The following is a 25,362-nucleotide window of genomic DNA, read 5'->3' as shown; positions in this document are numbered from 1 at the left end:
CAAGAGACGTTTCACTGTTGTATTTAATAACTTTCTTATACTTGCAGTGTTTTACCTGCCGAATAATAATGCACTACGTCATATATAAATCTGTGCTGTCCAATGCATACACCGTATAATGGGCCTAATTCAAGGTTGACTGCAAAAGCAAAATCTTCCTCTAATTGGCAAAAACCATGGGGGGTAATTCAAAGTTGATTGCAGCAGCAAATTTGTTAGCAGTTGTGCGAAACCATGCTGCACTGCAGGGGGGGCAGATGTAACATGTGCAGAGAGAGTTAGATTGGGTGGGTTATATTGTTTCTGTGCAGGGTAAATATTGGCTGCTTTATTTTTACACTGCAATTTAGATTTCAGTTCGAACACACCCCACCCAAATCTAACTCTCTCTGCACATGTTATATCTGCCCCACCTGCAGTGCACATGGGGGTAATTCCAAGTTGATCGCAGCAGGAAATTTTTTAGCAGTTGGGCAAAACCATGTGCACTGCAGGGGGGGCAGATATAATATGTGCAGAGAGAGTTAGATTTGGGTGTGGTGAGTTCAATCTGCAATCTAAATTGCAGTGTAAAAATAAAGCAGCCAGTATTTACCCTGCACAGAAACAAAATAACCCATCCAAATCTAACGTTCTCTGCAAATGTTATATCTGCCCCCCCTGCAGTGCACATGGTTTTGCCCAACTGCTAAAAAATTTCCTGCTGCGATCAACTTGGAATTACCCCCATGGTTTTGCCCATCTGCTAACAAATTAGCTGCTGCGATCAACTCTGAATTAAGCCCCATGTGCACTGCAAGTGGAGTAGATAAAACATGTGCAGAGACAGTTAGATTCGGGTGGGTTATTTTGTTTCTGTGCAGGGTAAATACTGGCTGCTTTATTTTTACACTGCAATTTAGATTTTAGTTTGAATACACACCACCCAAATCTAACTCTCTCTGCACGTTACATCTGCCCCACCTGCAGTGCACATGGTTTTGCCCATTAGAGGAAAATTTTGCTTTTGTGATCGACCTTGAATTAGTCCCAATGAACACAGTTAGAAAGAAGTGAAAGTGGATAATCAGTAATCAGTGGCTATATTTTTTAGGGTGAAGAAATGTAATAAAAAGATGATGGCCAGGAACACAATGTATTTGCAGTGGTGCTATGCCGGGCATACACGCAACGACTGACAGAGGCATTTTATCCGATGCTGCTAATATCCGATACATACACTGTGAGATTTCTCACAGTGCATGTCACATGATATCGGCGCTTCGCCCCCGGGGAGGAGACGCTTCCCCATTCTATCCCATGTGAAGGAACAGGGCAAATGTCCATCGGTCGACCGCAGCAGGGCGTACATTGCCTGATGCGGCAGACATGACTCTTGAAAATATTGCATCGGAGGATCTGGCATGCCTGACCAATCAATATTTTCAGGTCGGACCACCACATACATGCTGCAGTTATCTGGCCGATCTGCTGATATTGGTGGATCGGCCAGATAATTGTAGCGTACATGCCCAGCATTACATGCAGGGCCGGTGCTAGGGTCTTCGGCGCCCCCCTGCAGACAATAAATTTGCGCACTCCCATACTTTACAAAGGGACAACACACATAATGCTCCCTGTAGTAGTGCCGCTTACACACGTAACGCCCCCTGTGGTAGTGCTGCTTATACACAACGCCCCTTGTAGTAGTGGCACTTACACATATAATGCCCCCTGTGGTAGTGCTGCTTATACACAATGCCCCCTGTAGTAGTGGCACTTACACATGTAATGCCCCCTGCAGTAGTGATGATTACACACGTTATGCCTCCTGTACCAGTGACGCTTATACAAGATGCAGTGATGCTTACACACGTAATGCCCCCTGCAGCAGTGACGTTTGCACACACAATGCCCCTGTACCAGTGACGCTTACACACGCAACGCCCCCTGTACCAGTGACGCTTACACACGCAACGCACCCTGTAATAGTGACGCTTGCACGTGTAATGCCCCCTGTACCAGTGACGCAAACACACGCAACACACCCTGTAATAGTGACGCTTACACACACAACGCCCCCTGTACCAGTGATGCTTACACACGCAACGCACCCTGTAATAGTGATGCTTACAGACGCAACGCCCCCTGTACCAGTGACGCTTACACACGCAACGCACCCCGTAATAGTGACGCTTACACACACAACGCCCCCTGTACCAGTGATGCTTACACACGCAACGCACCCTGTAATAGTGATGCTTACAGACGCAACGCCCCCTGTACCAGTGACGCTTACACACGCAATGCACCCTGTAATAGTGACGCTTACACACACAACGCGCCCTGTACCAGTGATGCTTACACACGCAACGCACCCTGTAATAGTGATGCTTACAGACGCAACGCCCCCTGTACCAGTGATGCTTACACACGCAACGCACCCCGTAATAGTGACGCTTACACACACAACGCCTCCTGTACCAGTGACGCTTACACACGCAACGCACCCTATAATAGTGACGCTTACACACGCAACGCCCCCTGTACCAGTAACGCTTGCACGCGTAATGAACTCTGTACCAGTGACGCATATACAAGACACAACGTCCCCTGTGGCAGTGACGATCACACACATTATTCTTCAGTCACACATACACCACATATACATACACACACATACTGTACATACATTACACACATACAAACATACAGATACTGTATACACGCACACACACTGTATACATATACACTCACACACACTTTCTCTCACTCTTTCCAGCCACTTACATAAATAAGTCAGGCAACTCGTTCTTCTGTGTTGCAGGCAGCAGCCTGGCCCCGTGTAGCTCCGCCCCTTATTCCTATGTAGCCCCATCCCCTTTTAGATTCACCCAGCGCACTGCACGGTGGGAGGTGAAGCTGTGACAGGGGAGAGGGAGAGGAGGCTTCATGATGCCGGCGCCGCTGCCTGTCAGAGTGTGACAGGCGCAGCAGCCGGCATCAGCAGGGGAACTCAGCAGCGGGGATACAGAGCACCTCTCCTGTCTGACGCCTACCTGCTTTGCATCCCTTTGCTGATTATATGATCTATTTTGAAGAAAATAAGTAAATGTTGATGATCCTTTCATGAGATTCCATCATTCCTCCTCTCAGGCTGCCACAGGCAGAGACACAGCCCTGAAACACCTGCGCTTAACTCACCACCCCCCATAACCTGCGTCACTCACTGCGTCCAAGTTGTCACTGTGACCGCCGTTGGTAATCTAACTTGGTGCATGCGCAGTGTCACTCTCACGGATGGGCAGTACAAAAAAACTGCTCAAATCCACAAACATTGGCATTGTGACCACCTGTGAATTGGGTACTATATCGGGAAATGGAGCAATGTACTGGTCAATGGATCAATGATCCTCATGTGTACACTTCAATATAAAACAAAATTAAGCTGTACTGAATTGTGAATGACTAAAATCCATTTGTTGGTAGTTGTGAAAGAACAAATAAATCCATTTAATTTATATTAAACAGAGAATTTGTAAAACTCTAAAGGGTTTGCCAGATATGACTTTCACCTGCTGATGCTACCACCTAGTGGTAAGTTTGGGTGTTTTGCTTTAAAGCAACACTGGGGGTTATTCAGAGTTGTTCGCAAACCAAAAATGTTAGCAATTGGGCAAATCATGTTGCAGTGCAGGGAAGGCAGATGTAACATGTGCAGAGAGAGTTAGATTTGGGTGGGTTATATTGTTTCTGTGCAGGGTAAATACTGGCTGATTTATTTTTACACTGCAATTTAAATTTCAGTTTGAACACACCACACCCACCTGCAGTGCAACATGGTTTTGCCCAATTGCTAATATTTTTGGTTTGCTATCAACTCTGAATAACCCCCATATTTGTGTAAGACTGATAAAATATTATTATTATCATCATCATCATCATCATCATCATCATCATCATCAACAACAACAACAACAACAGTGTTTAATGTAATGCATTGGTCGTTTACTAAGTCTGAGGTCAACCTGCCTTTATTACTATTTACTCTATTTCCAAGGACATCCTACTACTTGTGCACATATAGAGGGAGTGTAGAACTTAAATATAGGGGGATATTCAGACTCAGTAGCAGTTTTGATAAAATGGCTACTGGTAAAAATAACATGCTGGGGGACGCCCAGCATGTGTAGCGTCACTCTGCTATGCGATCAGCATGTGTAGCGTCACTCTGCTATGCGATCAGCATACGTAGCGCCACTCTGCTATGCGATCAGCATGTGTAGCGCCACTCTGCTATGTGATCAGCATGTGTAGCGCCACTCTGCTATGTGATCAGCATTTGTAGCGCCACTCTGCTATGCGATCAGCATGTGTAGCGCCACTCTGCTATGCAATCAGCATGTGCAGCTCCACTCTGCTATGTGATCAGCATTTGTAGCACCACTCTGCTATGCGATCAGCATGTGTAGCGCCACTCTGCTATGCGATCAGCATGTGTAGCGCCACTCTGCTATGCGATCAGCATGTGTAGCGCCACTCTGCTATGTGATCATCATTTGTAGCACCACTCTGCTATGTGATCAGCATTTGTAGCATCACTCTGCTATGTGATCAGCATTTGAAGCACCACTCTGCTATGCGATCAGCATTCGTAGCATCACTCTGCTATGCGATCAGCATGTGTAGCACCACTCTATGTGATCATCATTTGTAGCACCACTCTGCTATGTGATCATCATTTGTAGCACCACTCTGCTATGTGATCAGCATTTGTAGCATCACTCTGCTATGTGATCAGCATTTGAAGCACCACTCTGCTATGCGATCAGAATTTGTAGCACCACTCTGCTATGCGATCAGCATGTGTAGCACCACTCTGCTATGTGATCAGCATTTGTAGCATCACTCTGCTATGCGATCAGCATTTGAAGCACCACTCTGCTATGTGATCAGCATGTGTAGCACCACTCTGCTATGTGATCAGCATTTGTAGCACCACTCTGCTATGTGATCATCATTTGTAGCACCACTCAATTTGATCAGCTTTTGTAGCATCACTCTGCTATGCGATCGGCATGTGTAGCGCAACTCTGCTTTGCGATCAGCATGTGTAGCGCAACTCTGCTATGCGATCAGCATGTGTAGCGCCACACTGCTATGCGATCAGCGTGTGTAGCGCCACTCTGCTATACGATCAGCATGTGTAGCGCCACTCTACTACGCGATCAGCATGTGTAGCGCCACTCTGCTATGCGATCAGCATGTGTAGCTCCACTCTGCTATGCGATCAGCATGTGTAGCGCCACTCTGCTACGTGATCATCATTTGTAGCACCACTCTGCTAGGTGATCATCATTTGTAGCACCACTCTGCTATGCGATCAGCATGTGTAGCGCCACTCTGCTATGCGATCAGCATGTGTAGCATCACTCTGCTATGTGATCAGCATTTGTAGCATCACTCTGCTATGTGATCAGCATTTGAAGCACCACTCTGCTATGCGATCAGCATTTGTAGCATCACACTGCTATGCGGTCAGCATGTGTAGCACCACTCTATGTGATCATCATTTGTAGCACCACTCTGCTATGTGATCAGCATTTGTAGCACCACTCTGCTATGTGATCAGCATTTGTAGCATCACTCTGCTATGTGATCAGCATTTGAAGCACCACTCTGCTATGCGATCAGAATTTGTAGCACCACTCTACTATGCGATCAGAATTTGTAGCACCACTCTGCTATGCGATCAGCATGTGTAGCACCACTCTGCTATGTGATCAGCATGTGTAGCTCCACTCTGCTATGCGGTCAGCATGTGTAGCGCCACTCTGCTACGTGATCATCATTTGTAGCACCACTCTGCTAGGTGATCATCATTTGTAGCACCACTCTGCTATGCGATCAGCATGTGTAGCGCCACTCTGCTATGCGATCAGCATGTGTAGCATCACTCTGCTATGTGATCAGCATTTGAAGCACCACTCTGCTATGCGATCAGAATTTGTAGCACCACTCTGCTATGCGATCAGCATGTGTAGCACCACTCTGCTATGTGATCAGCATTTGTAGCATCACTCTGCTATGTGATCAGCATTTGAAGCACCACTCTGCTATGTGATCAGCATGTGTAGCACCACTCTGCTATGTGATCAGCATTTGTAGCACCACTCTGCTATGTGATCATCATTTGTAGCACCACTCTATTTGATCAGCATTCGTAGCATAACTCTGCTATGCGATCAGCATGTGTAGCACCACTCTATGTGATCATCATTTGTAGCACCACTCTGCTATGTGATCATCATTTGTAGCACCACTCTGCTATGTGATCAGCATTTGTAGCATCACTCTGCTATGTGATCAGCATTTGAAGCACCACTCTGCTATGCGATCAGAATTTGTAGCACCACTCTGCTATGCGATCAGCATGTGTAGCACCACTCTGCTATGTGATCAGCATTTGTAGCATCACTCTGCTATGTGATCAGCATTTGAAGCACCACTCTGCTATGTGATCAGCATGTGTAGCACCACTCTGCTATGTGATCAGCATTTGTAGCACCACTCTGCTATGTGATCATCATTTGTAGCACCACTCAATTTGATCAGCTTTTGTAGCATCACTCTGCTATGCGATCGGCATGTGTAGCGCAACTCTGCTTTGCGATCAGCATGTGTAGCGCAACTCTGCTATGCGATCAGCATGTGTAGCGCCACTCTGCTATGCGATCAGCGTGTGTAGCGCCACTCTGCTATACGATCAGCATGTGTAGCGCCACTCTACTACGCGATCAGCATGTGTAGCGCCACTCTGCTATGCGATCAGCATGTGTAGCTCCACTCTGCTATGCGATCAGCATGTGTAGCGCCACTCTGCTACGTGATCATCATTTGTAGCACCACTCTGCTAGGTGATCATCATTTGTAGCACCACATTGCTATGCGATCAGCATGTGTAGCGCCACTCTGCTATGCGATCAGCATGTGTAGCATCACTCTGCTATGTGATCAGCATTTGTAGCATCACTCTGCTATGTGATCAGCATTTGAAGCACCACTCTGCTATGCGATCAGCATTTGTAGCATCACTCTGCTATGCGGTCAGCATGTGTAGCACCACTCTATGTGATCATCATTTGTAGCACCACTCTGCTATGTGATCAGCATTTGTAGCACCACTCTGCTATGTGATCAGCATTTGTAGCATCACTCTGCTATGTGATCAGCATTTGAAGCACCACTCTGCTATGCGATCAGAATTTGTAGCACCACTCTGCTATGCGATCAGCATGTGTAGCACCACTCTGCTATGTGATCAGCATTTGTAGCATCACTCTGCTATGTGATCAGCATTTGAAGCACCACTCTGCTATGTGATCAGCATGTGTAGCACCACTCTGCTATGTGATCAGCATTTGTAGCACCACTCTGCTATGTGATCAGCATTTGTAGCACCACTCTATTTGATCAGCTTTTGTAGCATCACTCTGCTATGCGATCAGCATGTGTAGCGCAACTCTGCTATGCGATCAGCATGTGTAGCGCAACTCTGCTATGCGATCAGTATGTGTAGAGCCACTCTGCTATGCGATCAGCATGTGTAGCGCCACTCTGCTATACGATCAGCATGTGTAGCGCCACTCTGCTATGCAATCAGCATGTGTAGCGCCACTCTGCTATGCGATCAGCATGTGTAGCTCCACTCTGCTATGCGATCAGCATGTGAAGCGCCACTCTGCTACGTGATCATCATTTGTAGCACCACTCTGCTATGTGATCATCATTTGTAGCACCACTCTGCTGTGCGATCAGCATGTGTAGCGCCACTCTGCTATGTGATCAGCATGTGTAGCGCCACTCTGCTATGCGATCAGCATTTGTAGCGCCACTCTGCTATGCGATCAGCATGTGTAGCGCCACTCTGCTATGCGATCAGCATGTGTAGCATCACTCTGCTATGTGATCAGCATGTGCAGCATCACTCTGCTATGCGATCAGCATGTGTAGCGCCACTCTGCTATGCGATCAGCATGTGTAGCATCACTCTGCTATGTGATCAGCATGTGTAGCGCCACTCTGCTATGGTGGTCAACGCAAACGCCGGGATCCTGAGCAATCAAAAGCCCTACAGTTGACATGCTGACTAACTGGGACTATTCCTAGTCGTGGGTGTGGAATAGAACCTGTAGCAAGCGCAGTGAGCCACCAAGCCCTTTCCCGTATTGCTTCTCTTTCCATATACAAACGTGCAAAGAAGTGCAGTCTCTGCTTATTGTATTGTGGGTCAGACTAGGCTAAATCATTCTAGAACAGGAACTCCATAAGCACTCTGTAAGTGTGTGTCCCAGTTTTTGAAATTAGTGCAAAAAACAGTATAAAGGAGTGACATAATGACCAATGTACGTAATTGTAAGGCTATATGCTTTACCCTAATAAAAATGATATAATTCACTGCCTTGGGGGCTAGGTCGGTGTGTCACCAAGCTAACGGTGACTCACATAGGGGGCCAAATGTAATTGGGTCCAAGGGGGAAATGTAATAGGGTCCAAGTTTGTAAACGCCCACATTTTTATAACTGGGACAATGTAGTGGGGCTGCGGGAACATGCAAACTCACGTGTTTCCAGCAATCCCAAAACTCGCAGAGACCAAACTCACATCCTGATGTTTCCCTATGGAAAACATGGAACTCGGCCAATGTAATAGGGTGCAACTTTTAAACATGCACCCAAAACCTTACCAAATCGTCACCTATAAATAAACCAGCTTTATCTAGGCTAGTTTGCCAGAAGCATGCACAGATCAGTGAGATCCATGCATGCTTCTGTGTGTAAAAGTTTAGAAATAGTTACAAAAGTGTACAAAAAAATTGTAAAAAAAAAACCATGACCAGCCCCGGGCTCTTTGAGACGGTCCTGGTTCACAAGACTACAGGGGAAAAGATACGTGAGGTCCTCTTGTATTTTAAGGACCAGCACAGGGCTCTTTGACTAGTACTGGTTCTAAACATGCGGGGGATGGGGGGATGTAGGGGTCCTCCATATTTTTATAACCTGCAGGCTCCACTAGCAAGGGCTTAACATAGCAAGGATTTGCAATAACTCTGGCAGTTCCGGTGTGATGGGTGGTTCTTCATAACTTAAAATTGCATTATACGCAGATGATGTCCTGATATCACTGGGGAACCCAGCTCAATTCCTGTAACCTCTCCTCTCCGAGATCCATTTCTACTTTGACTATTCCGATTATAAATTCAAAACATTTAAAATGGAAGTGCTTGACTTCTATATCCCTGGGTCAATTAAACTCCCCCACAAGGCATATTTCCTACTTAAGTGGCATAAATGGAAAATCGAGGGGTTATTCAGAGATGGACGCAGATCTTGCTTCCAGCTGTAAGATCTTCATCCATCTACTGACGTGCTGGGGGCCACCTAAGCACAGGGCAAGGCCGTATAACACGTGTGTAGCACCACCCCACAATGCGTCCTCAATTACATTGCGGACATATCGATTTGAGGTCGACCCCTGCCTGCACCATTTTCTTTTATCTGAGCGGTTGCATGTGACATCACAGATGGTGCCAACTGCAGATTTTCAAAGTTCTTCTTTCAGATTTTGCCCAACTGTTTCTACCAGTTTTCATAATTTGTGGGACCCGGGTATGGCACTGATAAATCCGTGAAATATTATTTTATTTAACATATGGAAAGCATGAAAGATATAAGTAATATGTCAAAGTCAGAAAAATATCACGATGCACACTGCCATATTTGCACCTCATATGTGTCCCTGCTGCGCATGCGTGCGCTCTCCCGTGCGTGCGCATACTCGCTGTTGCGGGCACCCGCAGGCGCACGGTATGCGCATTTACGGTAGAGATTGTATGCGTCTAGCGGGCGACTCTTTCGTTACATATTTTTACCATATAATGTATTTTGTAGATTATGGTCCCTTTGATAGAATCTGAAAGTTTGGTTAATGTAGAATGTTCATGGACGGAGAAATCCCTCTTTGTTTGATACGAAGGGTCAGACAGGAGTAATACAGTGGTGTTTAGTATCCATCGGAAGAGTATTTAATTAGCAATATTCCGGTGTTGGTTTGAAGCGAATTAATCGCTCGTGCGAATAGTTATGGACATAAGAAGTTTATGTCCATTTACTATTATTTGCACTTACTTATCCATGCGGCGGGAAACCTAGTTTCCCACCCACCTGAGCAGTTGGAAATTGTCACAGCCCACCTGTATGAATCAACCTATGACCTTTTGTTGTAATGCGAGGAGGAATTCCTGTGTCCAATGAACAATGAGATTGTAGGGACCATTGAATTGTATTGTGTGTGGGGCATAAATAGACAAGCCGATCACATCCAGCTCTCACTCTTCAACGGTTCCCATTGCTGATAATCGGGAGCTGGATGTCCAGAGGCGCATGCGATCGTTCCCCTTTGTGCGTAAGTTTTTCTCCGCAATCATATTGTATTTCTTGTTATTGTGGGCCATTTCTCTCTCTCTCTCTTCTCCCCTTTCTCTCTTAATTTTCCTGCAAACGTAATTGTATTATATTGTATTTCCTGTGTAGTTATCTGGTTAGTTAGTCTATGTTATATTGTAGTGTGTGACTTGTATTGTATTATTCTTTTTGCAAGTAATAACATTCATATAAGGCGTTAGACCCTAAGCACGGTATCGGTGTATTTCTTATAGTGTTAAGTATTTTCAGAGCGTCGGTGACGCTCGAACAGCTTTTAAGATAATCAGGCTACACAAGGTTGCATCTACACTCTATCATTACACTAAGGTTTTACTGCATATTACATTGTTTATGGTTTAGATATAAAGGTTTAACATTGTGAGCGTCAGCGCCGCTGGTGATCTCCTCGTGGTCCCGAGCGTCCGCTACGCTATAGCGAATCATTACGTTAGTCGGCAGCCAATAGCGTGCCTGCCTGTGATCTCTTGGCCGTGAGCGAACGTGACGCTTGAGCGTCTCGACTACGACTAAGCGATTGTTACGCAACGTGCGTACCCTTACGGTACTCCATACGTGAATAGCGTACAGTGTTCTTAGACCTCATAAAGGGTGTTATATAAGATAAATATTTAGCTTTATCAATTGGCGGCTCGTCCTGTCCTTCACATATCTCTGCTAGGTAATTTCAGCAGACATTATCCATCAGCAAAGGGCGGGAGATCATATTCTTCGCAGTGCTGACGGGATAAGCGTCTGCTTCGCTTAGTAAAGGGTGCTGAGGGAATCCGGAACCGGAGGTAAGAACAACACGCTAGTGTCTTTTAAAACTGTTTATTTCTATCTTGCGTACGCACACACGCATATCTGCATTTCTTTTTCGTGTATTTTCATATATCACTCTCCTGTTTGCCATTTTATAAATTGATAAAACGTGCTAAGAGAGATTTGTCGCTATTTCATAGTTAAAGTGTAAAAGTAATGCATTAAGGGATAAAGTGTAAAGCACACACGCAGCTCTACCTAAAGGTACAAGGAGAGATTGGTGTGGGGTTCAGTAGATGATCGAGGATCATCTACATTGATAAACGTGTACATTGTGTTACGGTGGACATTGGTTTTGTGTACACGTGTCTCTAACAAAGGGCTGAGACTCGCGTACGCAAAGGCCGACGCACGCAGCGTAAATTACGCAACGGAGCGTCTGGGTACGCCCACGTAACTCAAGTCACACGATAGTGTTGATTTTTAAAGCGAAAAGGTGGCAAGGCGATAAATAGCGCAACAGGCGATAAATAGCGCAAAAGGCGATAAATAGCGCAACAGGCGATAAATAGCGCAAGTTTATTTTAGTATTCGAAATTTAAATTAACAGATCCTTCTCCAAATTCACAACACATCTGGTATAAAGAAAAAAAAAAAAATTTCTGCGCAGAAATAGAAATAGAAACAAAAGTGTATATGTGGTGAGTGAGTGTTTGTTTTTACAATTTTGGGGATTGAACCACAGAAATCATCGAGTTCTCGTGAAGGTACATACGTGTAAGTGACATGCACGGTGGCTAGGGAGGCATCTCTGGTTAAACATAAAATTTGAGCATTAGAGTGTAGCGGACCAGGAGGTATAGCAGACCAGGAGGTCAGACCAGGAGGTCGTATAACAGACCAGGAGGTCTAGGTACAAAGAAGTCCGCTATAGAGACAAGGCACAACACCAAGAAGGGTTGGTGCAACACCCATATAGGCCAATAAAGCTCAGGCTGAAGGAATTCGCAGCTGCCGAATGTCGATTCCACTGGTCGCTCCGTACATAAGATTAGTTGCTTATGTACTGAACGATTGTACCGCACGTAATTGTGTGTATTAGTTAGTAACCTGACCAGTACCATTTGTGTACAAACCCGGTCATAAACGCTATTTGTACATTCTAACGTGATTTGTGTAATTTTTTATTTTATCAAAAAGGGAAGTTCGCTGGTCACTCAGGAATTATCCGACAACCCCACCTTTACTGGAAAGGGTTAATGCTCTTCGGATCATACCTACATGTTCCAGTAAACTAAGGTTAATAGGGGCCCTGGGTCGAGTACGCCAGCACTATATCAGTGTGTGGGCATATTGGTCGGCGTGGGCGAGTGAGTGAGGTGCTCGGTAAACTTCACCGTCAACCTATCTTTGAATATTTTGGTTTTTTGTAAGGGTTCGCTGAACACCCTGATATAGAGGTCAGAGGTAGAGCAAGCAACACCTGCAAATTATGGGGGCCAGTTGTTCAGAAAGGGGGCGATCAACCTCGGTTCGGGTTGATTCTGTAAACCGACCAGTCGGGTCGGCAAGGTACGTAATGTGTGAAAAATACGGAAGACACACAGAAGTTTTATGTGATGAATGGGAGAAAATGACTGTACATGACGGGGAGAAATTCCCAAGAATAGGTAGCTTTAGCCCAGAAGTGTTACTAAATCTAAGGAGAAGGATATGTCTCATTAAATCAGCAAAGAGACGAGTTAAACATTATGATTATTTGCAGTTATGGCAACAGGAAAGTGAATTGCAAAGAGAGTTAACTGACATATCTGACTCTTATCTTGGGAGGAGAGACATGGCAATGGAGAGAATTATGGTTGCGGAGAAGGGCACAAGGTTGAACAATAAAAACGCTCTTAGCAACTGTAGTATAGATGATAAGAATAAGTGTAATAAACATAACGATGATAATTGTAATACTGTTAAATGTACAACTATTAACCTATGCAAGTTGCACCCCATGTCAAACTTCCCTCAGGAATACAAACAAGAAAGTGAGCCCAGAACGATGTCTGCACCTCTTCCAGAAGCCATCCTACAAGACATCCAGGTGGACGCGACCAAATCGGTAAAGGCAATAATCAAACCCCCTAACGGAGGGTCAGGTGAGGTCGTGTCCACAGGTACGTACAATGTTTTATATCATGCACAGACAAATGTACCTCATATTGTAGAACCAACGCAAGGTGATGTAATTGAGTTTAGTCCTGTCAGGGTGATCACAGTCCCCAATGGGAAGACTGACGATCAGGGAATTATTCCCGTCAAGGGCAGTGCATTGCGCAGTCCCTGGTCACGGATGGAATTGAGATCAATTATGTCTGAATTTCCTGATCCTAGGAAAAACCTAGTAGCATGTCAAAGGTTTGTTAAAGAACTAGGAAACTCCACAGAACCCACCAACAAAGAGTGGCGTACAGTGCTGAGGGCATGTTTGCCCTCCAGTGTTGACCCTGCGAAATTTATTGCTGATTGTAAATTAGACACGGAGGTACCTTGTACGGAGGAACACAATCAGGAATGTATTAAGCAGATCAACCGACAGTTGGAAGTATATTTCCCAGCCATTGTCGAGTGGAACAAAATCTTCTCCATAAGACAAAACAAAGGGGAAAGTACTTCTAATTATTTCCATCGGGCATTGCAGGACATGACTAGGTATACGGGTATAGAAAACATTGAAACAAGTGCACCGCACAGAGAAGTAGCAGTATCTGTGCTAATGGTTGGTTTAAAGGAAGTGTTGAGAACAAGGATACAGATCACCAATCCATACTGGAGAGATAAATCAGTAATTGCATTAAGGGACTCTGCTGTTGGGCATGAGCAAACCAGCATCAAGCAAAGGGAAACAAAGGAGCCTCAGATCCCTGTGGATAAGTCCAAGGTGATAAGGTGTTATAATTGCCAGAAGGAAGGCCATTATGCAAGAGATTGTAGATCAAGAAATTTACAGAAGGTATATAAACCCCCTAGACAACAACATAACCATGATATCCAAGGAAGCAGGGAAGTACAGGGAAAGCGGTTGATGGTGATGAGCATCCGAGCGTTTGAGGAGGCATCAAATCAACCAAGGCCCCATTTCACTGACACTTGGAGGAAGCCCAGGGTTTGTTATCATTGTAAAAGAGAAGGGCATTATGCCAGTAACTGTAACATCCCACGTAAGGTCAGACCCCCTAGACAATGAAAATGACACACCAAATTACAATCAGGGATCATATAGGAAGAATTTTGAGCCACACCCATGATATGTAGTCAGGAAAGGTGATCATTAGGACTGATGGTAAGCCTGAGGTAACAGTTAATAAATTGGGAGGTCATTCCCTGAAGACACAGGAATGACCGGGTGAAACGTTGTAAATGTATCTGTGAAATGTTTCTTTTTCTCTCTCCCCATCTCTGACGATTATTGGTAGGACTCAAACATTGCATATCTACTTGGTCTTTGCAGAAGTCTACCAAACCCCAGCATGACCTATCCGCATCAATGTATTCTGGCCAGATACAGACAGTGGAATATGGAGGTGCTGGTGGGAGGGACTGCGCAAGGAAACCATTGGACATGTAGATATGACAGCCTGATGATCTGACAATGTTTTAAAATGTTTGAAAAATGTTTTTCCCTTGTTGTTGTTCACTGTTGATTTATGTGATATATACATATATGGATTGTTCTCTCTCTCTTTTGTTTTTTGTTTTCTCTCTCTTCTCACTCATGTTTTCATGTTTTAAAGATGGTATGTCACACATCAGCTAGACAAATGGTAATGCAAGATTTTTGCTCCTTACAGAAAGATCGCTGGTTTGGAAGAAAGATTGCATCACCGGAATGTTCGTTTGGAAGACTGAGAGACGGCACCTTTGAGATGACGACAGAACAGGAAGAACAACAAAGACTAGAGAACTTAATTATCGTAACAAGTCTCTCTCCCCCTCAAACTGATTTTCTGTACCCCATTACAAATTTCTTCTTTTCTCCTCCTGTAAGATGGACTTGCCACAAGAGACTGTGATATGGATTTCTTTCCTGTTGACCATGACGTTGACCAGAGCAGTCTGTTCCGGCGAGAGTACCATGGAGGTCGAGAAAGGATCCAGAAAGGTTTCTGATGACTGAGACGGAGGTGTAAATTTCCAATAGCAACACAATCACCAAGCAAAGGCGAGTACCGGAAACGATCTAGCAGCCATGTTATTTGTAAACATTGTGAAGGATTGTTAGCTGAAGAAAACTGTATCTGTAGGCTCTGTGACAACGTAGTTGAGGATGGGTGCATCAAGAAATGCCAATCCAGTTTTAATATCCACATGGACCGACATCCATTGAGTGACTATCACTCTTTAGTGGGTAGTGTGTTAAATCAAACAGATTGTTGGGTATGCTCTCAAGTACCTCAAGGTCATAGCAAATCAGGACTAGTACCATTTCCTTTAACGGTAGGGGAGGTACTTGAGCTAAAGGGTGGGAGACCGGTGGACAGGAGGTTTAATATCTCTAGTCCTCCTAGTTTGAAGCTCCACCAATATCATGTGGATAGACCCCTAGTATGTTTTAACATTACCAATCCCCGAAAGCCGGGAAGTTGGGAAGTGTCATGGAGCAACCAAACCATGACCTTTTCATATAGAGCAGATAGAATGCCGACAGATACAGAACTTATACGCCACATAGCCAGTAGAGAAAAAAATCTTTCCGATATAGGTATACCCTAGGAAGTAGGATTACGAAAGTTGGAGAGGTATCACCAGGATACTGTGCACATATCGTACAAGCTGATACGTGTACTAAACAGATGGGAGAATTAGGGTTAGGAGATTTCACATGGAAGATGTGTAATATGGTTATGTCCTACCCCGTCCCATATGTTCTCCCCGATGATGCATATTTCATATGCGGGAGGAAGGCGTATAAGTGGCTTGCCCCAAACTCTGAAGGATTGTGTTATATTGGAAAAGTACTGCCTGAAGTAATGACTGTATCACATGCCAAAATGAAAGATATTCACTGTGTTGCCCAAGCTCCTTATACTCATACCCATTACGAGCACGTAGTTAAACGGCACCTGATAGAAAGAACAGAGCATCCGGCCTCTGACATGATCCATGAATCCACCGGGATTCAGTTTCTAATCGCGTTAGACATCACTCGCACCGCCAGAGGAGTGTTGAATTATAAATACATATCTGCGCTCGCAAATTTGTTAGACAATATCACAGAAATGTATGATGACACGTTTAGGTATACTGGAAGAGAACTTCAAGCTTATAAAACAGAACTGGTCCAGCATAGAATGGTTCTTAATTATCTCACAGCAGTGACAGGCGGATATTGCGTCACACTGGCAACGCAGTACGGCGTGAAATGCTGCACATATATTACGAATAGTACCGAGGACCCGGTCGAGGTCATAGACCAAAAGATGGACGATATTCTCCAATTGAAGTGGGAATTTCGCACTCTTGCTGCTGTAGGTAATGAGCTGACTGGTTGGGTGTCATGGTTGAACCCGCGAAATTGGTTCTCTGGTTTAGGAGAATGGGCTCAAGGAGTCATAATGGATGTAGGGAAGTTTCTTCTATGTATCTTAGGTGTTGTCATATCCATTGGCTTGATATTTAGATGCGGTCAGGCTTTAATGAAGTGCAAACGAAGTACCAGGGTGATGAGTTTAAGGAGTGAGGAAATTGTAATTCCAATGGATTTGATTTATGACCCAAATGTAGAAACAATGATGTGATGAAAATGCGATTTCTACGGTCCGTTTCTTTCACCTGTTTTTTCTGGTTTTTCCAAGGTAAAAAGACCTACGTTTGACGAGGAATTTGATGATCCTGTATACAGACAACTGATGGATTAAAGAAGAAGTTTTGACAACCTTATACACAGATTTTGATGAACAATGCCATAGACCCCCAGTTTCCCTAGAAATTTTAAAATTACGCTAGCCCAACACTTTTGTAAGCCTATGGACATTGACAAAGCTTTTTGCCCACACGCCTTTTGGCAAAAGCACAAAGAAGACAGCATTCAACAGACACCGAACAAGACTTCAACCGACAAATGTTCATTAACCTGACATAGAATACCACTGCATTTACCGTAATTATGTCTTTTCTTCATCTCTACAACCTTCAGGTAATTACACACATAGTCGATAGGGAATACAGGCACAGATATCAGCAATCACATATTCCCCCATTCATGTATCATCAACTAAAATGTGCTCCCCATTTTGTTGCAACCAAAAATCCGAAAAGAGCTCGGTAAAGTTTGACAGCCCATCCAAAGACCCGTACCACGGGATAAGAAGGAATTCAAATGTATACTTCGCAATACCTCGAAGCTTGATTTAAAACACGTACGGCACGATGATACATGACCCCCAAACACGGATTCATACACACATGCTTCTGCTATCTCACTAGGTCATACCCTCTTCACACCTTCTCCTCTCTCCTCCCCTACCCAACCATGGAAATGTATTTACACTTGACATATATTTTTCTCTTTTTGAAATGTTTTAGGAAGTGGCAGTTATTGTTGACTGCCAAAGGGTGGACTGTCAAAGTCAGAAAAATATCACGATGCACACTGCCATATTTGCACCTCATATGTGTCCCTGCTGCGCATGCGTGCGCTCTCCCGTGCGTGCGCATACTCGCTGTTGCGGGCACCCGCAGGCGCACGGTATGCGCATTTACGGTAGAGATTGTATGCGTCTAGCGGGCGACTCTTTCGTTACATATTTTTACCATATAATGTATTTTGTAGATTATGGTCCCTTTGATAGAATCTGAAAGTTTGGTTAATGTAGAATGTTCATGGACGGAGAAATCCCTCTTTGTTTGATACGAAGGGTCAGACAGGAGTAATACAGTGGTGTTTAGTATCCATCGGAAGAGTATTTAATTAGCAATATTCCGGTGTTGGTTTGAAGCGAATTAATCGCTCGTGCGAATAGTTATGGACATAAGAAGTTTATGTCCATTTACTATTATTTGCACTTACTTATCCATGCGGCGGGAAACCTAGTTTCCCACCCACCTGAGCAGTTGGAAATTGTCACAGCCCACCTGTATGAATCAACCTATGACCTTTTGTTGTAATGCGAGGAGGAATTCCTGTGTCCAATGAACAATGAGATTGTAGGGACCATTGAATTGTATTGTGTGTGGGGCATAAATAGACAAGCCGATCACATCCAGCTCTCACTCTTCAACGGTTCTCATTGCTGATAATCGGGAGCTGGATGTCCAGAGGCGCATGCGATCGTTCCCCTTTGTGCGTAAGTTTTTCTCCGCAATCATATTGTATTTCTTGTTATTGTGGGCCATTTCTCTCTCTCTCTCTTCTCCCCTTTCTCTCTTAATTTTCCTGCAAACGTAATTGTATTATATTGTATTTCCTGTGTAGTTATCTGGTTAGTTAGTCTATGTTATATTGTAGTGTGTGACTTGTATTGTATTATTCTTTTTGCAAGTAATAACATTCATATAAGGCGTTAGACCCTAAGCACGGTATCGGTGTATTTCTTATAGTGTTAAGTATTTTCAGAGCGTCGGTGACGCTCGAACAGCTTTTAAGATAATCAGGCTACACAAGGTTGCATCTACACTCTATCATTACACTAAGGTTTTACTGCATATTACATTGTTTATGGTTTAGATATAAAGGTTTAACATTGTGAGCGTCAGCGCCGCTGGTGATCTCCTCGTGGTCCCGAGCGTCCGCTACGCTATAGCGAATCATTACGTTAGTCGGCAGCCAATAGCGTGCCTGCCTGTGATCTCTTGGCCGTGAGCGAACGTGACGCTTGAGCGTCTCGACTACGGCTAAGCGATTGTTACGCAACGTGCGTACCCTTACGGTACTCCATACGTGAATAGCGTACAGTGTTCTTAGACCTCATAAAGGGTTTTATATAAGATAAATATTTAGCTTTATCAAATAACATATGACAGAACCACTGCAGCATGTCACTCTACACTTTAATTACAAAAGCTATAACTGAAAACTACCTGCAGCTCTATCATGGACCACAATGTTGTTTCTGCAACATGTTCCTTGGCCATCATCTTTCTTCAGTTTCATCAGTATTTGTGTGATTTTCTGCAGCATGTACAGTATACAGACTTGTTGTTCTCGCACAACTGGAATTGTGTTTAAATGTTGTCCAGATGCCCCATCTCTACTATAGAGATTTACATGTCTCTGTAAAGCGCTATGTTAGAAATTCTTACAGCCGCTTCTAAATTAATTTTCATCTTTGCTTTACAATAAATTGCACAGAATATTTAACCATTTTTTAATTGTTTTAATTGAAGTCCCAGTGTGGACGGGGTCATACATGATGAATTTAGTTTTCATGCAATAGATTGGCACCTAGGAGCCAGCTGTGGCACACATTTCTACCCCCATAAACAATCTCAGCTTCTACTGTGTCCTTACTTGGAAGTTGAAGATAGTGCTCCATGCCATTGACGCCTCTGGTCATGGTGACCTGCTGATCGGGATGCCCCTTGAATGCTGATGCCTCTCCGCATGATTGGCCTGTTGATAGGGATGCCCCAACGCTTACACCTCTCTGCTAGATTGGCCTGTTTGGGACACCCTGTAGTGGTAGCTGACGTATCCTCTTCTACACGGTGGAACTGGCCTGCAGCTCAGTGTTTGGGATGACCTGGACAGCCGCTAACATCTCAAGGTATTCAGTTCAGCAGGCAGGGCCAGCGACATGGGGGTCAAAGGGGACAGCTGTACCGGGTCCCAAGAATCAGAGGGGCCCCAAGGATAAGCTACTTTGTGCCCGGCAGAGATGTGAGCCGACTTGTCCAAATAGGGCAGTGAGTGGGCACAGCCGCAGAGTGACGGGAGCCTTTCACACACATTGACTGTGCGGCACAAGTGTGCGCCTGCTCTCCCGGGTCCAGCTCTGTTGCAGGCAGTTACGGGACATGGCAGCAGCTCCACTGGCCAGAATTCCAATGCCCTGTGCCGACCTCTTCTGGTGGAGTGTGAGGGCCACATGGTACCTGCTGTGTGGTGTTCGGGTCTGGGTACTGAGGAGTGCAGCCCAGGTGAGTCTCTCCCTGGGGTAAGAGTGGCTTGATGAAGGGGGTACAGGGCTTTGGGATGGGGTGGGGGAGCTGGGAATGCAGCATGGAGTCATTGGGGAGAAGCAGACTGTGGGGTGTGTGGGAGGAAGGAGAGATATACAGCATACCTCCCAACATGACCCTTTCCAGGAAGGACAAAATGCTCTGCTTCCCTATTAATGTATGATTGCCATCACCTGTGTTGAAACACCTTTCTTAGCAATTTACCTATTTAAAACAAGTGATGGCAATCATAAATTAAGAGGGAAGTACAGGAACAGAGCATCTTATCCCTCGTGTAGAGGGTCATGTTGGGAGGTATGATACATATTTATATACTTGTATAGATAAATAAATCTCTCTCTCTCGCTATATATATATATATATATATATATATTTATTTATTTATTAACAGTTTCTTATATAGTGCAGCTAATTCCATTGCGCTTAAATATATATTTACATATATAGAATCTGAGGGGGCCCCAGAGATATCACTGTACCGGGCCCCAAGAATTCTGCTGCCAGCCCTGTCAGCAGGCCACAGATGCGGATACATCTCTGCTACACACTGTGGCCTGCTGAACAGGATCTGCCCTGGCCGGGCTGCCGCACATCACCAGCCACTAGAGTACGTTCTATTGGCCGTACAGCGTAGAGTATCCTCAGAGATCAGCTCATTTTGTAATAGTGGGCCCTAGCAAGCCATTATAGGGTAAAAGACGTATTAAAGTGCATAAGTCCAATAACATGAAGCAGCTTCTTCCTCTTTCTGATATACCTGAGCAGACATATACTTGACTGGTAATTTAATGACCAATTGTTTTTGACATACTGCCAGTAGCTTTGTTCACAAAGTTCTTTACCTACAGAATATTGGATACTTTGAAGCTTGGCTACTCATGCTCTGTATTGCTCCTGAGCTGAGATGTCTGTGACTCCTGACCCTGTTTGAGTTCTCATTGTTGGATTTTACCTCACCACTAGGTGTTGCTCTCCTGCAGTCACAATGCACCCCTGTCACAGGACACTGCGTATTCCCACCATTACAGCTACTTTTCAGGGCTCACATTGGCCCTCATTCCGAGTTGATCGCTCGCTGCCATTTTTCGCAGTGATCAGGTGGAAAAAAAACGGCATTTATGTGCATGCGCATGGTACGCAGCGCGCATGCGCTAAGTACTTTCACACAAAAGTTTGCAGTTTTACCCCACCTCGAGCAACGTTTTTCAGTCGCTCCAGTGTTCGAAGTATGATTGACAGGAAGTGGGTGTTTCTGGGCGGCAACACAGCGCAGGAGTGGCTGGGGAAATGGGGGAGTGGCTGGCCGAACGCAGGGCGTGTTTGTGACGTCAAACCAGGAACCAAACTGACTGAAGTGATCGCAAGGAAGGAGTAGGTCTGGAGCTACTCAGAAATGGCATAAACTTTTTCCTGTGCAGTTCTGCTAATCTTTCGTTCGCACTTCTGCTAAGCTAGGCGGCGGCCTAGCGTTTGCACTGCTGCTAAAAGTAGCTAGCGAGCGATCAACTTGGAATGAGGGCCATTATGCTACCCTCTGGCTAGGTGCAATACACACATTCTGGTACCAAACTGGGCTTTCCTAGCCACCCTGCTGGGGCATCACATGGCACCCTTCAAGCCTTCATTTCTGTAGCATACAAACTGAACATCAAAATAATACAGCAACTAGAAACATCACAAAGTAGTTTAGGGCTTACTGACAGAAAAGTGGCACCAAATCTGTTTGCAGTGATCTCATTAATTTTAATTATTCCCCTGCATTGTATAATAGAAATCAGAAACAATATTCAGGTGGATTAATAAAAAATGATACTTACACACTGTTAATGCCTTTAAAATGTATTTATTTTATGACCTTTGGTGGATCCAAGCCACTAGATGTGTCGTATTAGTGACCATTCTTCTGTTGTGGAAAAGAGCCCCCAAGTCTGACGAAACCTCCTCCACATTCATAGGGTCCTACCATTGAATACAACTGCAGTCCTGGAGGCTTAACAAAATAAACAATCAACACTTGTACTAGGAGTTTAACAGAGAAGAGGATCGCAATGAAATACACACACCTCAATAGAAAACAGGCGAGTGCTAAATGACCTACAAGTAGAAAAGAGTCCCGAGGTGGTAGTGAGGCACTCACAGAGCGCATACAACAGGAAACATTGTCACAGAAGGGAATCGTGTAGCACCGTCCATATCTTCTCATGCAATAATGTGTGGGAGTGCCAAGCTTTGGCACAGGCCTGTGACCAATGAGATGGCTGGAGCTATACAAACTGGCACATAACACTGCTGTGTACTTGCCTACCGTTATCAAAATAATATGATTTTAAGTTGAAACTTATAACTGTTCATTACAGAAATTCCCCCTCCCATCCACCCCAGATTGCAAAAAAAAGGAATGTGTACAAGCCTACGGCAGTGAATGGACATAAGGCTGCCAGGTAATTATGTATTGCAGAAATGGAATGTGATCAAATTCAGGATATGCGTAATGAGGAACAAAAATACTGGATATGCCGTTCAGGTAATGAGGCCGGGGAGGCACTGATCTTTAGTGATGGGTCAGGAAAATTCCAGTGTTATAATGTATATCAGAAAGCTCTGTCCGTGCAAAAAGGAGAATACATTACATATAATTATTGTTTCATTGATTTTGTACTATAAATACAGGAAGGCAACTTGTTTGGTGATTTCAGCCTGACCTATGCTTCATTATAGAGATAGCAGCACACAGTGCCACGCTAAAAATCCTCACGTAATTTTGACGGGTTTTCATTTGACAAATTTTTTTTGCCTCATTGGAATTTGGTATAATTATCTGCCGGAACCCAGGCAACAGTTGCGTGCTGCAACTGCTAATGATCTAGCTGACGTACTGTACCAGACTGCTGTACCCATAGTGTCCCATTCACTGCTACCTCTAGCTGATCTCTCTCTTGCACAGTGCGTGCACACTGTAACACTAGTTGCATTATAAGGTTGTCAAAAAAAGTTACCAATGTCAGCGCAGGTTTCAATAGCACAACCTGGCTGATTAGTCTCAGAATTGTCCACGACATTAAACCCCCCTCTGGCGTGGATTCCTTTGTGGGGATGGGACAGAGTCCTGTTCTGAATTCTTTGATTTACATAAACACGCAGCTGATCCCAATGTCCCAATATTTTCTATCCCACAAGTTATAACTCAGTGCACAATTTCCTCAAGGTTCGTTGGATGCAGTGAGACTGGTGTATTGCTTAGAGGCAGTTCTTGCTGAGACATTTCCTCCGAGCATGGATCCCCACCCTCTACAGCGAAAGGTGAGTCCATGACTGGCTGAATCTCCTGAGTGTCCACACTCCTGTGGATGCCATTGGCAAGTTGCTGGCTCTTTGTGGCCAAAGCATTTAAACTTAGTTCAGTGCTGATGGCCATCAGTGGTTGCTTGCTCCAGTCCTGGTTCTCATGGTCAGTAACCACTGACTGGGTGTGAGGGTTAGTGTTTGGAGTCACAGACTCATGGACGCTCTTCTCTTGATCCAAACTAAGTTCATCCTCTTCTTCTGAGTCCAGCCCAGCACAACGTCCACTACGCTCAGAAGCAGAGAAGTCAGAGTGCACAATGACATCGGCCTCCACTTGATTCTGAGATGGATTCCTATGGTTTCTCCCAACATCAACCTAATGAAAAGGAAATAATTATTTAATGTGTAGGAGGATAACAACAGAAATTAAAAGAGTCATTTGTATAATCCTTTAATTGATCTATTTTAATGTCTAGACACCCTTGCCCCACTTTACCCTGTGGGGTTCATAAGAAATCTCATGCAGGACCATCCTTAGGCCCCCCGTGGTTAAGTGATTGGCTGAGCCATTGGCGGTACAGGTGAGGTCTCCAGTCACGGTCTCGGCGTAACTGGTGATGTGGTTCGCCCAGTTTTGAGTGATTGAACCATTCCATGAAGGCTGTGGTAAAAAGAATAGGGAGAATTTTGCTAAGGGTGTAAAATAATAAACCTTGAACTACACAAGTTACTGAACATTCCAATGACAGTTTGAAGGACAAGGCCATAGGCTTAGTGCATTTATACAGGTGGTGGAACTCTGAGATGACTCCTAACATTGTTATATTTACAGATCTTAATAGACATCTGCATGATGTATGATGGCAGATATTCTCACTGATTTGCACCAACACTCTTATAGTACAGAACAAATATTGCATTTCTCTGTGAATATTGTATATGCCCACACCTTCAGTTTCAGTGGGTTCTTCTCATCTGGTGGGAGATTGGTGGCCAGGCCCTGGCCTCCTATTAGATCAGTGACCTCTGGAACTGGAAGCGAGGGGGTATCTTCCTGCCGTGAAGGCATAAGTGTTTCTAGCTCATGGGAGTCCTGGCAGTGACTCTGGGAACAGGATCCCTGTCTTGCCCTCTGATAAGATGAAGGACCTCTGGTAGCTCTAGTTACTAATTCAGATCCGACATCCCTATGTAAGAAGAAGGAGTCAATGTCCATCAAATAACTATCGACAGAGGCACATCCATTATGTATTCATTGCAAGCAAAGCAAATTATGTAGAACACTTTGTTTTCTTTATTAACAGTATAACCGTTGTATGTTCCTGTCTAAAAAGGATATACCATAATAAGTAAATTACAAGTAAAAGAGGTTTTAATCAATTTGAAAATGTTATTCCTCATCTGCTGCATTATGGGAAGTTAACATTTAATTGCACTGATTATTCTTTAGCACTAAGGGTTAACTTTGCAGAATGTAAAAACACTCTTACAACATAAACCCCCCCCCCCCCCCCCAAATAACTAGTAATGGCTTACGTTTTCCGGGTGTATATGATATATGAAGACAAGGACCTTTTAAGAGGAGAGAACTCACTTTGGGAGTAAAAAAGCAAGAACCTGTGCACCTTGGGAACACCAGGGGCCTAATTCAGATCTGTTCGCTCACTAGCTATTTTTTGCAGCG

General features: G+C 44.4%; 1 protein-coding gene across 3 annotated transcripts in view; it reads right to left on the bottom strand.

Annotated features, from left to right (window-relative positions):
* Positions 1-22,216: 22,216 nt before the first annotated feature.
* The window catches only part of IGDCC4 (immunoglobulin superfamily DCC subclass member 4), a 189,156-nt gene continuing 186,010 nt past the window's right edge, over positions 22,217-25,362 (bottom strand). For 2 of the 3 annotated variants that reach the window (XM_063925602.1, XM_063925600.1), the window contains exons 18-20: positions 24,628-24,865; positions 24,175-24,339; positions 22,217-24,054 (exon numbers count right to left, since the gene is read on the bottom strand). In XM_063925602.1, the coding sequence (XP_063781672.1) occupies positions 23,578-24,054; positions 24,175-24,339; positions 24,628-24,865 (880 nt within the window). In that variant the 3' untranslated portion in view covers positions 22,217-23,577. The remainder of the gene's footprint in view (positions 24,055-24,174; positions 24,340-24,627; positions 24,866-25,362) is intronic. The other variant, XM_063925601.1, reaches the window with a different exon arrangement.

The sequence above is a fragment of the Pseudophryne corroboree genome, chromosome 6, assembly GCF_028390025.1.
Source record: "Pseudophryne corroboree isolate aPseCor3 chromosome 6, aPseCor3.hap2, whole genome shotgun sequence".
In the NCBI taxonomy this organism is placed as follows: Eukaryota; Metazoa; Chordata; class Amphibia; order Anura; family Myobatrachidae; genus Pseudophryne; species Pseudophryne corroboree.
The sequence above is the reverse complement of the archived record's forward strand: the minus strand, read 5'-3'. Positions and strand labels throughout refer to the sequence as shown.